General features: G+C 39.6%; 1 protein-coding gene across 7 annotated transcripts in view; it reads left to right on the top strand.

Annotated features, from left to right (window-relative positions):
* The window catches only part of RNF212B (ring finger protein 212B), a 59,255-nt gene that overhangs the window by 23,099 nt on the left and 21,001 nt on the right, over positions 1-15,155 (top strand). For all 7 annotated transcript variants that reach the window (XM_072150716.1, XM_072150720.1, XM_072150717.1 and 4 more), the window contains 6 exons: positions 1,382-1,497; positions 1,586-1,646; positions 2,093-2,124; positions 7,796-7,838; positions 12,490-12,547; positions 14,854-14,908. In XM_072150716.1, coding sequence (XP_072006817.1) covers positions 1,382-1,497; positions 1,586-1,646; positions 2,093-2,124; positions 7,796-7,838; positions 12,490-12,525 — 288 coding nt within the window. In that variant the 3' untranslated portion in view covers positions 12,526-12,547; positions 14,854-14,908. The remainder of the gene's footprint in view (positions 1-1,381; positions 1,498-1,585; positions 1,647-2,092; positions 2,125-7,795; positions 7,839-12,489; positions 12,548-14,853; positions 14,909-15,155) is intronic.

The raw sequence follows: 15,155 nt of genomic DNA, 5'->3' as shown, positions 1-15,155 counted from the left end.
CATTTTTGAGTGTGCCTTGCTAATTGCCTATGTGATTGTCAATCAGTGTTGCTTCCTAAGTGGACAGTTTGATTTCTCTTGTTTGAGTTACATTGTGTTGTTTAAGTGTTCCCTTTATTTTTTTGAGCAGTGTATGTTTTATGATACAAATATTAGATTGTGAGTCTCAGGAAAGGTGGGATATGTTTGTGTGACATAAATAAGTGACAATAACATTTCAGCAGAAAATATTAGTATGTTAATTATGAAGTTCATTTTTTATTCTTTATTGCAGTTATAAAAACAGTTGTAAATGTTAGCAAACATTTATTTCTGATGAGCCATATAAAGTGAGAGGTCATAAACATTCTTGTATCCTATAGTCAAGATGGATTAAAAAGCTATGTGTGTGTACAGGGAGAAAAGGAACTATTTGAAGCCAATATATTACTTAGTTGTACACCTAAAGGAATTACAGACAAAGGGCCCTCTGAGGTACCCTAACCATACTATTATTGACTCTCTCCTTAATAGCATCATATGGGCACTGTAAAATAAAATAACTTGTGTGTATAAATTCAGATCACCTCCCTAAGAGAAATCTAGGAGTTGATTATAGGTTTCTGGTTTTTTAATTTCAGCTCTGTTCAGACTACTCCTGTGCATCTGCGATTTTGGTTGTTTGTTGCTATCTCTGTTGTAAGGATATGGAAGATGGCACTCAATCCATTTTAAATGCTTTTTTTCTTGTACCAATCCACTTTAATATATATACATGTTGTTTCAGTCAAAAAGACCTTCCACAGATGCGGATTGTACTGTATAGCGATCCTAAGCCTGGAAGATAGAAGCGGTATCCGCCGCTTCAGACCTTGGCTGTGCGTCAGCCGTGTTCTGGTCTCAGTGAGTGATCACTGAGTACATCAAGGGTTAGTCAATATTCTGTTGAGAACAACATAAAAATCAGTTAGTTTTAGATGATTAAAAAACAGGTGAGTTCAGTGGACTTCTGTCCTAGTGCTATCTAAATATGCGTTTCTTGTTACACAGCTTCTAGCATTACATGCATGAAAAACTGAATGCGCTAGAAGGATTATATTTGAATGCAGCTGTTTTTTGTCACATACCCATTTATTTCTATGGGGCAAGTGTAGCGATAGAAGTCGGCCCAACTAGTGCATGCTGCAAGTTTCTCTGCAGCGACAAATGTACTATGCAGAAAATCTGACATCAGCATTGCCTAATATCACTGTATCTGTGTTCTTCAATGTATAGTAGGTAAATCTTAGAATCATTTATGTGCATGCTGCCTTAGGCTGGGTTCATATTTACCATATGCAAAAGAAGTCCTCCTCACCAAGGAACTATGCATTAGTAATGATCTCTGTGTTGCTTTTCTTAGGCTTGGAGTTTTCAGAAGCAGCAGCACGATCTTCATGTGACTTTCTACAAAGAATACATTACTAAGGTTCAGAACGCTTATCAGGAGGCTATGCAGAAGATTAAAAACCAAGAGAAGTATGAATTGTGTATATTGTTACCTTGTATGTTTTGCTATTATTCCTAAAAATCTCAGGTAATGTTTAACAAATGTCTTCTGCTTTAGTGAGCTGACAGCTGTAAAGAGAGAAAATGCTGAGCTTCGATCTATGGTCTCTAATTTAAAGGTGAGGAATCTGGAGCTTGTGCACGGGTGACCAAGTATGAAAGTTTGCCGTCTTCTGCAGGTGCCCTTGGTTGGGAAAAGGAACGCGGGCCCAATCCCCAATGGCCAAGTCCACCTACTACGCCACTAGGCCAGTGCAAAAGACCTGATAAATAACCCCCATATGTGTTTTGGCCACGCAGAATCCGGAAAAACACATGTCATTGTACATGCGCCAGACCTATGACAGGGTTTACTGTACCAGCTGTACCTAGAGCTCTGGACCATGTTGAGTGTGTATGGCTATTTTTAAAAAAATCACTGGCATTAAGAGAATTATAGAGCAATTTGACTTGTCCCAAATTGCCCTGACAGGTTTTCTTGTATATGTGTTACGTTTAGTACTAATGCAAATCCCTACATAGGCAATTCCATGATTCATTAGAGCTTTTTATTTTACTGTTTCAGAGTTCCTTAAGCAAGTCACAGAGTAGCAGCAGGTAAGATCCTTATCCTCATGTATCCTGTGAAAGCAGCTTTTATTAGTAACAGAATTCTCTTTTGGGAAGGAAAAGAAGTACAGTTAAAGCTTAGAGACCTCTTGAGTGTTTTGTATCCCTAAGTACTTGCTGCAGTGAATGCAATTTACGGGGCTTTATAGATTAATGATTCTTATTTCCTGTTAGGCCTTGCACTCCTCGGCCAATTGCCATTACTCCTCCTTCTCAGACAGGTAGAGTGTTTGTAATATATGTTGTTAAAAACAAATTCAACTCAAGCATGGTCTAGCTGCTTATTCACACGTCTGTTTTTCTTTTCACTTTTGGGCTTCATTGATTTTCACTCAGACATGTTGCATTCTTCTCCGTGGGCTTTTTTCACTCTTCCTTTGTTTCCAACTGATCCATTGCCCATTTTGTTAAGCATGTAGGCAATAGAAGTCTAAAGGGTCTGCAAATAAACGGATGAGAGTCAGTTTTTTTTCCCGTATTGATGCTGGGGAAACAGGTGTTATGTCTTCTCACCCATGTTAAGCCATTATTTTTCTATGGATATAAAAACGTAACAATGTAGAAATAAAAAAAGAGGATGCTAACAAAAAAACTATAGGAAAACTGAAAATGGATTCCTAGTCAAGGGACTGTGAATCTGAACTTAGGCCCCTTCTACACTGGCGTTTTTCACGCGCGAGTTCTGCGTTTGACGAGCAGAACTTGCATTGCACTCTGTCCCATTGTATTCAATGGGTCTTTCTTCATTTGCGTTGTTTTGCACGCGCGTGCTTGCGTTCGTTTGCACGCGCGTCAAAATCGCAGCATGCTCTATTTTTGCGATTCACGCGCATTTTTCACGCCCCATTCAAGTCTATGGGGACGTATCAAAAACGCATTGCACTCGCAAACATTGCAAGTGCAATGCGAGTGCAATGCGTTTTGTACGTAAGGGTTGCTAGGTGACCAGAATAACAGTATTTCCCCTGCTCGCGAACGATCAAATAATTAAAAAAACACAATGAAGAACAGTGAAGAATAGAATAAAAACAGTGAACACAGTGAACACAGGATCATTTAAGTGAAAAACACAGTGCAGAACACAGTGCAGAATAGATTACAGATGTTCGGCACATCTGCTTACTTGTCGGGAGATACGCGCGGAGCGGTGCGAACAAAATAGCATGTGAAGAACAATATATATGTGTGTAAAGAACACATTGCAGATGTTTCCATACATCTGCAATGTCTTCTTCACAAAAATGAAACAAAAACGCAGCAAAAACCTCAGTTTTTCACGCATTGCACCCTGACGTGAAACGCAACGCTAGTGTGGAAGAGGCCTTACACTTTTTCCCTGTTATTATTCAGTCTATAATGAGAAAGTATTATCCAAATTCTTTTATGTACTTAAAGGAAATCTACCATTTGTTTTTATGCATTGTGAACCAAAAATACATGCTGTATGCTGTAGCTGCACTGATGCAGAAACATATCTTGCTTAATCCCTGATTCGAGTGGTTTTGCTCAAAAAAACTATAATAAAATTCAGGGCTTTGGGAAAGCTGTGTGTGGAGCTTCCTGAACTCTCCAGACAGGACTATTGAACCTGAGCTGGATGACTCATACATAGCACCTGGGGGATGGTGCAGCAATTGATTTCTTCTTCCTGTTAGGGACAACACAGTGATTACATAATTCTCTGAAGTAATCTTGTCCGTGTAGTATTATCTGTTTTTTTTCTGTGTGCCGGCTGTGTGTTTTAACCGTGTATTTGGGTTCACATTATCACATTTTTCTGGTGTACGTTATCTAATTTCTCTGCTGCACATTATATTATTTTTCTGTGTTCAATGTCTCAGAAGACGTACACCGTGTTGGAGGAATACAACATGCTGGCCTCTTACACAGAGTCAGCTTGTGGGGATGATGTCCCCTTCTACCTCTCCTCTTCCTCACCTTCCGGTGACCTGCGAGAACCCCCGAGAAGGCGCCGTAGGGTTTATGCTGGAGAAGTGCCTGGGACTTCTAGGGGAGAAGTGCCTGGGACTTCTAGGGGATTCCACTGACCCCACATGGGTAGCCCTAGATTATTATACCCCTAAGGTCCCAGACTTTTTTGGCCCAGCTGGAATTAAATTTGACACGGCAGGGCTCAGAGCTGTGGACTTTTTAAAGTATTTTTTGATGAGGAGCTATTGAATTTAATTGCAGTCCAGACAAATCATTTTGCTGCACAGCATATTGCCCCAAACCCCACTTTATTTTATGCACAACCCCACAGGTGGACCCCTGTCACTGCAGCAGAGATGGAGAAGTATTGGGGCATCATACTTCTTATGGGGCTTGTAAAGAAGCCATCAATCAGGGATATCCCTAAAAAGTAACTGATCTGAGAAATTATACTACTAACATAAACTACAATGCCTCACAAGAAAACTATTTTAAAATCACAGGGATATGTTAAAGGAAACCTACCACCACAAATCTACCTATAAAGGTAGATTGGGTGGTAGGTGCATCAATGGGACGTGAGGATAGCCCTTTTAAGGGCTAATCCTCACGTCCCCTCACTTTTTTGGTAACTTTTATTCCACATATATTTAAATTTACTTATGCGGCTACCGGGGCGTGGAGTAGCCGCATATGAGATTACATGAGGCGGCTACTCCACACCCCGGTACCCACTTTACCCCTCCTACTCACCCATCTTCGGCGCGCAGCTACGCGGAGAAGAGCAGGCCCGCGCCTGCGCGCTCACTGCTCCGAAACAGGCGCGGGCCTGCTCTTCTGCGCATGCGCAGACGGCAGGGTCGCCGGATGAGGGCGCGCAGCTATGCGTAGCTGCGCGCCGAAGATGGGTGAGTAGGAGGGGTAAAGTGGGTACCGGGGCGTGGAGTAGCCGCCTCATGTAATCTCATATGCGGCTACTCCACACCCCGGTAGCCGCATAAGTAAATTTAAATATATGTGGAATAAAAGTTACCAAAAAAGTGAGGGGACGTGAGGATTAGCCCTTAAAAGGGCTATCCTCACGTCCCATTGATGCACCTACCACCCAATCTACCTTTATAGGTAGATTTGTGGTGGTAGGTGCCCTTTAAAGTGTTGAAAAGTTATTACCACAGGAAGAGACACTGGTCAAAAAAAGGACTGAGCCTTAATGTCCAAACAGGCTGCGTCCTGAAGAGCTTAAATATGTATGGATTTGTATACAAGAACCTTGAGTATACAAGACCATATGAGTGCTGGATATTACCTCCATTTTTAACCCCTTAATGACCGCCGTATCGGCTTTTTACGGCGGTCATTAAGGGTAGTTCTTCTGACGCCTACGCCTTTCTACGGCGGTGCATCAGAAGAAGATTTCGGGACACCGGGTCTCGCTGGTGCCGGTGTTGGGCTGTGATATCACATCCCAGACCCGGCACTATCGGAAAAACTCCGATCCCGGGTGTTTAACCCCTTACACCTGCAAGTGTGTCCCCCGTGGATCGGACCCCCCCCCCCGGTGTGCTTACCGGGGGATCCGATCCCTCCTGCCGCTGCCCCGGGTCCCGACAAGTGACCCGAGGCTGTCGACTCCTCTCTGTGCCGGGTTCCGCCTCCTGGCAGGACCCGGCTGTAAGTAACTGAGCATGCGCGGCATGCTCAGTTACTTACACTATACACTGCAATACAAGTGTATTGCAGTGTAAAGGCTTGAATAAGCGATCGGATGATCGCTTATTCAAGCCAAGTAGTAGAATATGTAAAAAAGTTAAAAAAAAAAAAAAAATTATCTTTTTATAATATAATTAAATAAATAAATAAAATAAAAGTCCCATAATCTCCCCAGTAACACATAAAATGCAAATACAGTAAATAAAACACAAAAACATGTACATATTTGGTATCACCGCGTCCGTATTAATCTGTACAATAAATCTAAATCAATATTGACCCCCCTCGGTGAACGTTGTAAAAAAAAAACTCGAAAAACTTCCCATAATATACAATTTTTCATCAAACACCATCACAAAAAATGTTCTAAAAAGTGATCAAAAAAAGTTAAGTTCCCTAATATCATACGACTGAAAAGAACAACTGTTTTCGCAAAAAATAAGCCCTCAACCAGATCTGACAACAGAAAAATACAGAAGTTATGGCCCTGAAAAGTTGTAAATAGTAAAAACAATTCGATTTTCTCCAAAGCAAAAATTTTAGCAAAAATAAGAAAAACTATATAAATGAGGTATCACCGCAATCGTAGTGAACCAGAGAATAAAGATAAAATATTATTTTTACGTTACGGTGAGCGGGGGGGAAAAAATGCTAACAATCCAAAATAAAAATTGATGATTTTGTTTGTGTCCCCCTTGAAATAGTTAATAAAATCTCATGAATAAGCTTTAGACTCCTAAAATTAATTATCTATACATTGTATCTCATCCCGTAAATAATAAGCCCTCATATGTTCGCATTACCAAAAAAAATAAAAATTTATAGGACGTACAATGTGACAATACAAATCTGCTGTGAATGGCGCCTCCATTCATTCTATACTCGGCCGTGCGCCCGTACAGCAGTCACCACCACATATGGGGTATCAGTACATTCGGGAGGAATTGGGCATCAAGCGTTGCAGTGCGTTTCATCATTTAATTTATTCTGAAAATGTCAGTTTTGGCCTAAATGAATGTATTTTCCAAAAAAATTCTATAGTTTCTAAATTGCAGGTCCATATTTTTTAACCCATGTGAAACACTTAAAGGGTTAACGGACTTAATAGAAGTTGTTTTACATACGTTGAGGGGTGACGTTTCTATATTGGGGTAATTTATGGGGTTTTACTATTATTTAGGCCTCTCAAAGTCACTTGAAAGCTGAGTTGTCCCTCAAAATGTGAGTTTTGGCAATTTTCATGAAAATGAGAAAAATCGCACCTAAAGTTCTGCGCCTCATAACATCCTAGAAAAATGACCGGAAGCATAAAATATCATCCCAACATAAAGCAGATATTCTGTAAATGTTAATTATCAAACTTTTTGGGTAGTTTTACTTCCTGTCTGGAAAGCAGAACATTTCAAACTTGGAAAATGAAGAATTTTTACAAACTTTTGCCAAATTTTCACTTTTTTTCAGAACGAAACGCAAAACTTATCACTTAAATTTTATAACTAACATGAAGTACAATGTGTCACGAGAAAACATTCTCAAAATCACCCGGATATGTTAAAGCGTTCCGAAGTTATAACCAATTATCGTGAGACATGTCAGATTTGAAAAATCGAGTCTGGTCATTGAGCTGAAAACTAGTGTCGGTGATAAGGGGTTAAATGGCAAGTGGTAGATTTTCTTTAAAGCATTGTAATGCCAGACACAGCTGCTGCAGCACTTGTGGTTCTATTTTGGAGTTGTGCAGTGTCACTGCAAGACTAAAATCAAATGAACACTGGTTGGCATAGTCATTGTTTACTTTCTGTAGGCAGTCTATGTTGAAATTGCACCACAGTTGTACTATTCATTATATTGTTTTGTCTTCCTGATTTATATGTTATTTCTCTATCTGTGGTCATTGTCCTTTTTATGTAATACTGATGAAGCTATATTGCCAAGGTGGAATTCTTGATGTATGTGAGCCTTTTTGTGAAATATGTTATTAATAGTAAAAATAGACACAGCAATTTTTGCATTTCAGTTACTCCTCAAAACAACTTACAGCAATGTGCTCAGACCGGCAGGTAAGTTAAGTGGAAATTAAATAATTGACGTCTTTCTAAAGAAAAATGAGTAATTGTTTTAAAGCTATGCTTTGCATCCACATCAGTCAATGCAGTTGTGGCTATGACATGATGCAATTGGAGCATAAATCTCTGTTATGAATGTAACTTTCATAATCTATTATCTTTCCAATGATTTACAGTACCCACATGAGCTTGATTATGAATGTAACTTAATTTTCTCATCTCATTTTCTTACTATTACATTAGGCAAAGTGTCTCACTACCCCCAGGCAATTTTTTAATACTTTTACTACCTACAGTGTCTTTCGGCACCTCCACCCACTTCTCAATTCACAGATGCAGACTTTATCTCACATTTAAAAAAACAAAACAGACAGCATTAGGCATAGCTACAAACTGATATCGCTGGAACCTACTTACACTGCCCATGGCCCTTCTCACATAACAGATTTCTTTACCCTTACTGATGAAGAATAATTCTCCAAACTTTCAAGCTCATGTATCACCACTTGTGAACTTGACCCAATCATGATTTTGTGTTCCCCGAAGTGAACACTGTGGTAACCCACCTATTCAACATATTCCTAATCACTGGCTCTGTTCCATCTTCCTTTAAACCAACTATCACAATCATTCTAAAGGGATATCTCTAGATTGAGAGATCTCAATGCTTAATGGCGCTTTCACTTCCTATGCAGAGGGTAGAGATGAGTAGCGCTCACCCCATCCCCTTGCATGGAGCGGGCTCACGGGCTGAGCCCTTTTCACAGCCGGTAAGTCTTTGCTGCATATTGCTGCAAAAGCTTACCGGTAACACCTCCTAGCACCGATCGCGGGTGTCATCCCGCCAATTGCTACCAGCAGCTTCAAAAAGATGGTGAGGATTGTCATTCCCCATGACGTCTTATTTTAACCCTTTCATTACAATGTGCGAACAGCACATTGTAATGAATGAGGAGGATAATCCCCATATACTGCCATACTGCAGTATGGCAGTATATGATAGGATCCACCAGACAACCTAGGGTTAAAGTACCCTAGGGAGTCTGAAAAATAATAAAAATTCAAAAGTTTAAAAAAAATAATAAAAAAACCCTAAAAATTCAAATCACCCCGATTTCCCTAGAACTGATATAAATAAATAGTAAAAATCATAAACACATTGCAACATTGCAGTGTAAATGGAAAGTTAGCTCATCATGTGATAATGGGTGTAGACTTTATGCTATGCAAATGGTAAGAGTCAAGCCTGTGGTCATTTTCAAGTGTCAAGGATGTGCTTATCCAAAATGTTAACATTTGATATTACTCCTAGTTTGATAAAAAAAAATTTTCTTTAAATGTTTAACCCCTTCACGCACCAGGAAGTACAGTCATGGCCATAAGTTTTTAAAATGACACAAATATTATATTTTCACATGATCTGTTGCTCACTGGTTATGTGTGTTTGTCAGATGTTATTATCACATACAGAAATACAAGTGCAAACATATTATGAGTAACAAAAGCTTTTATTGACAGTTAGAATGAGTTAATGCAGCAAGTCAGTATTTGCAGTGCTGACCTTTCTTCTTCAGGACCTCTGCCATTCTCCCTGGCATGCTCTCAAACAACTTCTGGACCAAATCCTGACTGACATTTTTGTCACAATTTGTTGGTTTTTGTTTGTCCACCCATCTCTTGATGATTGACCACAAGTTCTCAATGGGATTAAGATCTGGGGAGTTTCCAAGCCATGGACCCAAAATCTCTATTTTGTTCCCTGAGCCATTTAGTTATCACCTTTGCTGTATGGCAAGGTGCTCCATCATGCTAGAAAAGGCATTGTTGATCACCAAACCGTTGCTCTTGGACGGTTGGGAGAAGTTGCTCTTGGAGGACATTCTGTTACCATTCTTTATTCATGGATGTGTTTTTAGGCAAGACTGTGAGAGAGACGATTCCCTTGGCTGAGAAGCAACCCCACAAATGAATGGTTGCAGGATGCTTTACAGTTGGCATGAGGCAAGACTGGTGGTAAAACACTTTGAAGAGCCGGTCCTGGCGCTTGCTGGTTCTTCTTGGGCGCCCTGGAGCCTTTTTGGCAACAATGGAACCTCTCTCTTTGAATTCCTTGGTGATGCGATAGATTGTTGACTGAGGTGCAATCTTTTTAGCTATGATACTCTTCCCTGTTAGGACAGTTTTGTGCAGTGCAAGATGACTGCACGTGTTTCTTTAGAGATAACCATGGTTAACAGAAGAGAAACAATGATGCCCAGCACCAGCCTCCTTTTAAAGTGTCCAGTGGTGTGATTCTTACTTAATCATGACAGATTGATATCCAGCCCTGTCCTCATCAACACCCACACCTGTGTTAATGGAGCAATCACTGAAACGATGTTAGCTGCTCCTTTTAAGGCAGGCCTGCAATGAAGTTGAAATATGTTTTAATATTATATCTTTATAATATTCTGGAGTATATGCAAATTGCCATCATAAAACCTGATGCATTAGACTTTGTAAAAATTAACATTTGTATCATTCTCAAAACTTTTGGCCATGACTGTACTATAACTTGCTGTTGCTACAGGGGAGGGGGGTGAATGGAGAGAGCTCAAGGGCTTAATATTAATATTGCTGCCAATGGCTGCCGCCATCTTGGATGGCCGATCATTACCCCCTCCCCGTGACGTCTTCGGAGGGTTGGCGATCTGTTGCCATGCAAACCTACAGACTCGTAAACTTGCCGTGTATAATGATCTCCAGTAACCTGTAAATGGCAGGCTATTAGAGATCATCATTAAAATTGCTTTATACTGCAATACAGTAGTATTGCAGTATATAATATGAGCAATCAGACCCTGCAGGGTTAAAGTACCCTAGAGGGTCTGAAATAATAGTAAAAAATTTTTTAAAAAAGGTAAAAGTTGAAAACTCCTCCCTTTTCCTAGAACACATATAAAAATAATTAAACAGTAAAAATCCTAAACATGATAGGTATTGCTACGCCCCAAAATACCCGTTATATCAAAACCTAAAAAAAAGATTATTCCTACACGTGAACAACGTAATATAAAATAGTGCCCAAATGTCCAAATCACCACGTTTTTGTCATTTTTCCATCCATGAATATTTGAATATAAAATGATCAAGCGTTCATATAGGTCCCAAGTTTATGTAAGTTAATACACCAGTACGTACCGCAAAAGCCAAAGTGTGAAAAAGTTATTGGCCAAATGACAAATGTTTTTTTCTACAAAAGATCTACATTTTTAAAAATCTAATAACTTATATCCCTGTGATCGTATTGACCCAAAGAATAAAAAGTAAGTGCATTTGGAACACAGAACGAAAGCCGTAAAAACAGATTCCACATGAAAACCCTGCAAATGTGGTGTTTTTTTTTTCAATCTCAACACAGCTGTTTTTTATTTTTACAGCTTTCCAGTACATTGCATGGAATATTAAATGGTGCCACTAAAAAAAGTACAATTTGTCCCGCAGATAACAAGCCCACATCTCTGTAAAAATAAAAATTTATCCTCTATGGGTTAAAAGATTTCATGCTGATGCAGTTTAATTGTGTTGAGTTTTTAACACAATCACAAAATCGGTGATTTGAGACATTTGATTTACTACCATTATGACAATTACTAAAAAATCTCAAAAGCAAGCAATTTTGCAACACTTCACAAACACGCCAAAAATCAGAAAGGAAAACCTGGGAGTTAAAGCTGATGGTGACCTTCCAGTCACCGACATCTACAACCTGTACTGCAATATCTTTCTCTGTGGTCTCCAAGCAAACTCTCTTTAAAGAGTCTTACCTTCTGGGCATACACATTTAATTTACTTCACCTACCATTTATAACCTTTCCAAAAGACCCCCCCCTTTCTAAAAGAGCACATTTTTTTCCACTATACTCTATGGAAGCTGCCTCCTACAGACAGACTACCCCTTGTGGCCTCCTTCCTACTAAAATTAACCTTTAGACATTATGCCAGGTGTATTATGCCAGAAGGGCTCTGGAGGGAGGGTAGTTACAAATTTACCTCCGTGTTGTAGCTTCACAGGCTGTTATACTGTCTTCCCCTCCCCCACTGCCTCAGCACTTCACCCCTTCCCCTGCCTGATGTAATGTTACACAGTGGGAGGTGGGAAGTGCTCCTGTACAGTGTAACAGCCTGTGAAGCTACAGTATAGAGCGGCTCTGGTAACACCCCCCAGAGCCTTTCTGGCTAATTAGCATAATTTTAAAAAGTTGATTTTAGAAGGAACAATGCCATGGGTAACAAATTTAAGAAGATCGCCAGTCTCAGTGCCTGGATCTGATAGTAAGTGTCCCTGGTTATCATGCTTAATTTTGATGGTAGGTTGACCGTTTTTGGCATAAATTACAACATAATTAAGTCACATATATGCTACGATGTGCACAAAACCTTATTCTTGAGAATATGTATATATGGAAATTTTACTGTATATTTTAAACTGTTCTGTAAAATAAAAACTTTGTTTTCTATGGTAACCAATCACAGCTTTTATTGGAAGAACTGTTTCCTGAGTTTGGTTGCTATGGACAACAATGGTTTTCATAAATCTGGCTGATTTATCCTTTTCATCCATGAAAATCAGTGATTCATTTATCATTCACTCCTATGTTTTCAGCCGTTCTTCATCTGCGGAGTCTGCATCTTATGTTAGATCTTATTCAGGAACAGGCAGCGTAAGTGTATGAAAAGCATCTAAAGGCTTGAGATACCAATGAGTTCCTGGAGTTCTGTGGTAATAGTGCAATGCTCATTCTCATTCCCTGAACTAAGTACAGTACATACCAGAGTATCTCCCTAGTGCACAAGACAAACACAAAGATTATCTGAAACTGCCATGGCAAAAACTGCTTTTAATTTGAAATAGCATTTTTCAACATTTATTTTGCAGATAATCAACATGATATAAGCTTAAAAATGCTTCAATTAAAAGCTTAAAAAATGCAACAGTACTGCTGTGTACAAGATTTATAGCCATCTCATTCACTATGTTGCTAATGTACATCGCAGTAGGTTAGACATTGTGGCTAACCTGCTAACTTTGTTTCATGCGAATGTAAATTCTTGCACTACTGTTCTTCATTCCTTTGACACTGAGCACTATTATAATAATGGTCTTGTTTATTATTATTTGATTAAGGTCCTGATGTGATAGTAAAGGGGAGATTCTCTTTACAACGACACCAGAACGGTGTTTCCAGGTGTCACAGTACAAAAGTTATAGGCTGGACTGGGGCACAAAAGAAACCTATCAGCTGCAGGCAGAATGCAGGAGTAGCTGGAAGGAGACAGAGCTTACAGTTTACATGCATACTCTGCATCTGTAGCTAAACCTGGTGAAGGACAATGGTTTGACGCTGTTCATATTTTTAACATATTTTTGTAAAGGTTAATTCAAATTCACTACTTATTTAAAAAAAACTTTGATGGGAAAAATAACATAAAAGCTTATTTTTCCCATTTTTAGTAACTTGCTATAAACAAGTTAGTCTCACAAGTCATGAAAAGTAAAACCTAGATATGTATAGCTGTTCCAAAGACATTTTCACCTAACCTATGACCTGGATATTCAGGTACAAAACCCCTTGGTCATGAAAGGGTTAATGTATATAACAATTTGTTCTGTCTCAGTGACAGTAGTTAGTGTTGGTTAGTTGGTATTTAGTTGCTATTGATTTAAAGGACTTTTGTTAAACTCTAATTCCACCACAATATAAGCCTTTTTCCCCATGTAAAAAAAAAAACATTAGGTCTAGGAACTTTACCCCCTGACGTATTAGTATTCACTGCTGTTTATATCTTCTTTTTTGCACTTTGTGGAATGCACCTTTCTGTAACAAATTGAGGTCTATTTACTAAGGGTCGCGCTGCTCACTTTCACCGGACTGTGCACTGTTTTCGGGATTTGTGCAGCTTCGACAGGTATTTAACAGGATTTTGTGCTGGGATTGTGTCGCACACGATCGGATTTTGGCGCAGCTGCTGGCTTTCATGCAGCAGAAATCGGGGAGACGTTCCGTCAGGCGATCAATAACTTTCAAATTGTGTCGCAAGACAATGCACTTACATGCACCAGGAAGAAGGTGAACTCCGGCGGACCTGAGCAAGGAAGGGACACATGCAGGATATCTGGCGCACGATCTTAGTAAATCGCGGTACTGTGCATTCTCATCGGTAAGTAAATGTGCTGTATTATTCACAAGCACCATCTAGTGTTCAGCAACAGCAGTGTTCCTATAATTATTTGTAGAGCCTACTTATGGTGTGTGAATGTTCTACGCGGGATCTACTCCATCTCTGGTTACCTTAGAGTAATTTGAGTCAAAGGAGGATATTGGGGCACATTTACTTACCCGTCCCATCGGCCGAACCAGAATGTCTGACGAGGATTCGGAGCTGCCGCAATTCACTTACAGCGTGCACCCGATTTCTTGAATATGTCACTAACCCGCTCAGATCCGCCGGAGTTTACCATCTTCTTCCCGGTGTATGTGAGTGCTGATCTTGGGACACAATTTAAATTTTAAATTCCGCGGTTTGTCCCAATCAGTTGGGTTGTCTGGAGGCCATGCTCCCCGATTTGTGTCGCATGAAAGCCGGCGCCGATGCGCCAAAATCCAATCACGTGCGACACAATCCCCTATGCGATTCAGCGCAGAACAGAAATAGTCGGGAAATCCGACAGAATCGCAGTCCGCGAACCCTTAATAAATGTGACCCATAGTTTGTTTTTCTCCCTTTGTCCTGTTTTTTCTTTGAATTTACAATAACTTATCAAGTCTTGGAATTTTTTTCTTTATGTTCTTATGTGTAAGAAGAAAGATGGTGTAGATAAGTGGATGGTCATCACATACTATGTTGTGTGTAACAGTTATTCTATACCATAATCCTGCATCTTTACTTCTGATTACTGCTTTTAGATATTTGAAGAAATGGGAAAGAATGTAATTAAACTAAAATAATGTAATATTATTATTTTAAGCGATCAACCTCAAGTAGAGCAAACGAAAGGACCACTCCAGGAAGTTCCAGCCAGGGTAAAAAATATGAAAATGTATTATTTCTAAATGAAAAAAAAACTGTGGAACAGGACTTGTACACTGGAAAACTGTCATTAGAGCCCCGAAATAGTCGCAATTCCTGGGAAGTGTCCCCTCCGAAAGCCCTATGGTCAACTCTGTAGCAGCTAGAAACATGATTCTGGTGTCATGTTAAAGATAATATCAGATCACATCAGGCTTGTGGTTTATGATGCCATAAACATGTTTCTGGCTGCTACAGAAA

This window comes from Engystomops pustulosus, chromosome 1 (genome assembly GCF_040894005.1).
Source record: "Engystomops pustulosus chromosome 1, aEngPut4.maternal, whole genome shotgun sequence".
In the NCBI taxonomy this organism is placed as follows: Eukaryota; Metazoa; Chordata; class Amphibia; order Anura; family Leptodactylidae; genus Engystomops; species Engystomops pustulosus.
Note: the sequence above shows the minus strand (reverse complement) of the source record. Positions and strands in the feature narration are given on the sequence as shown.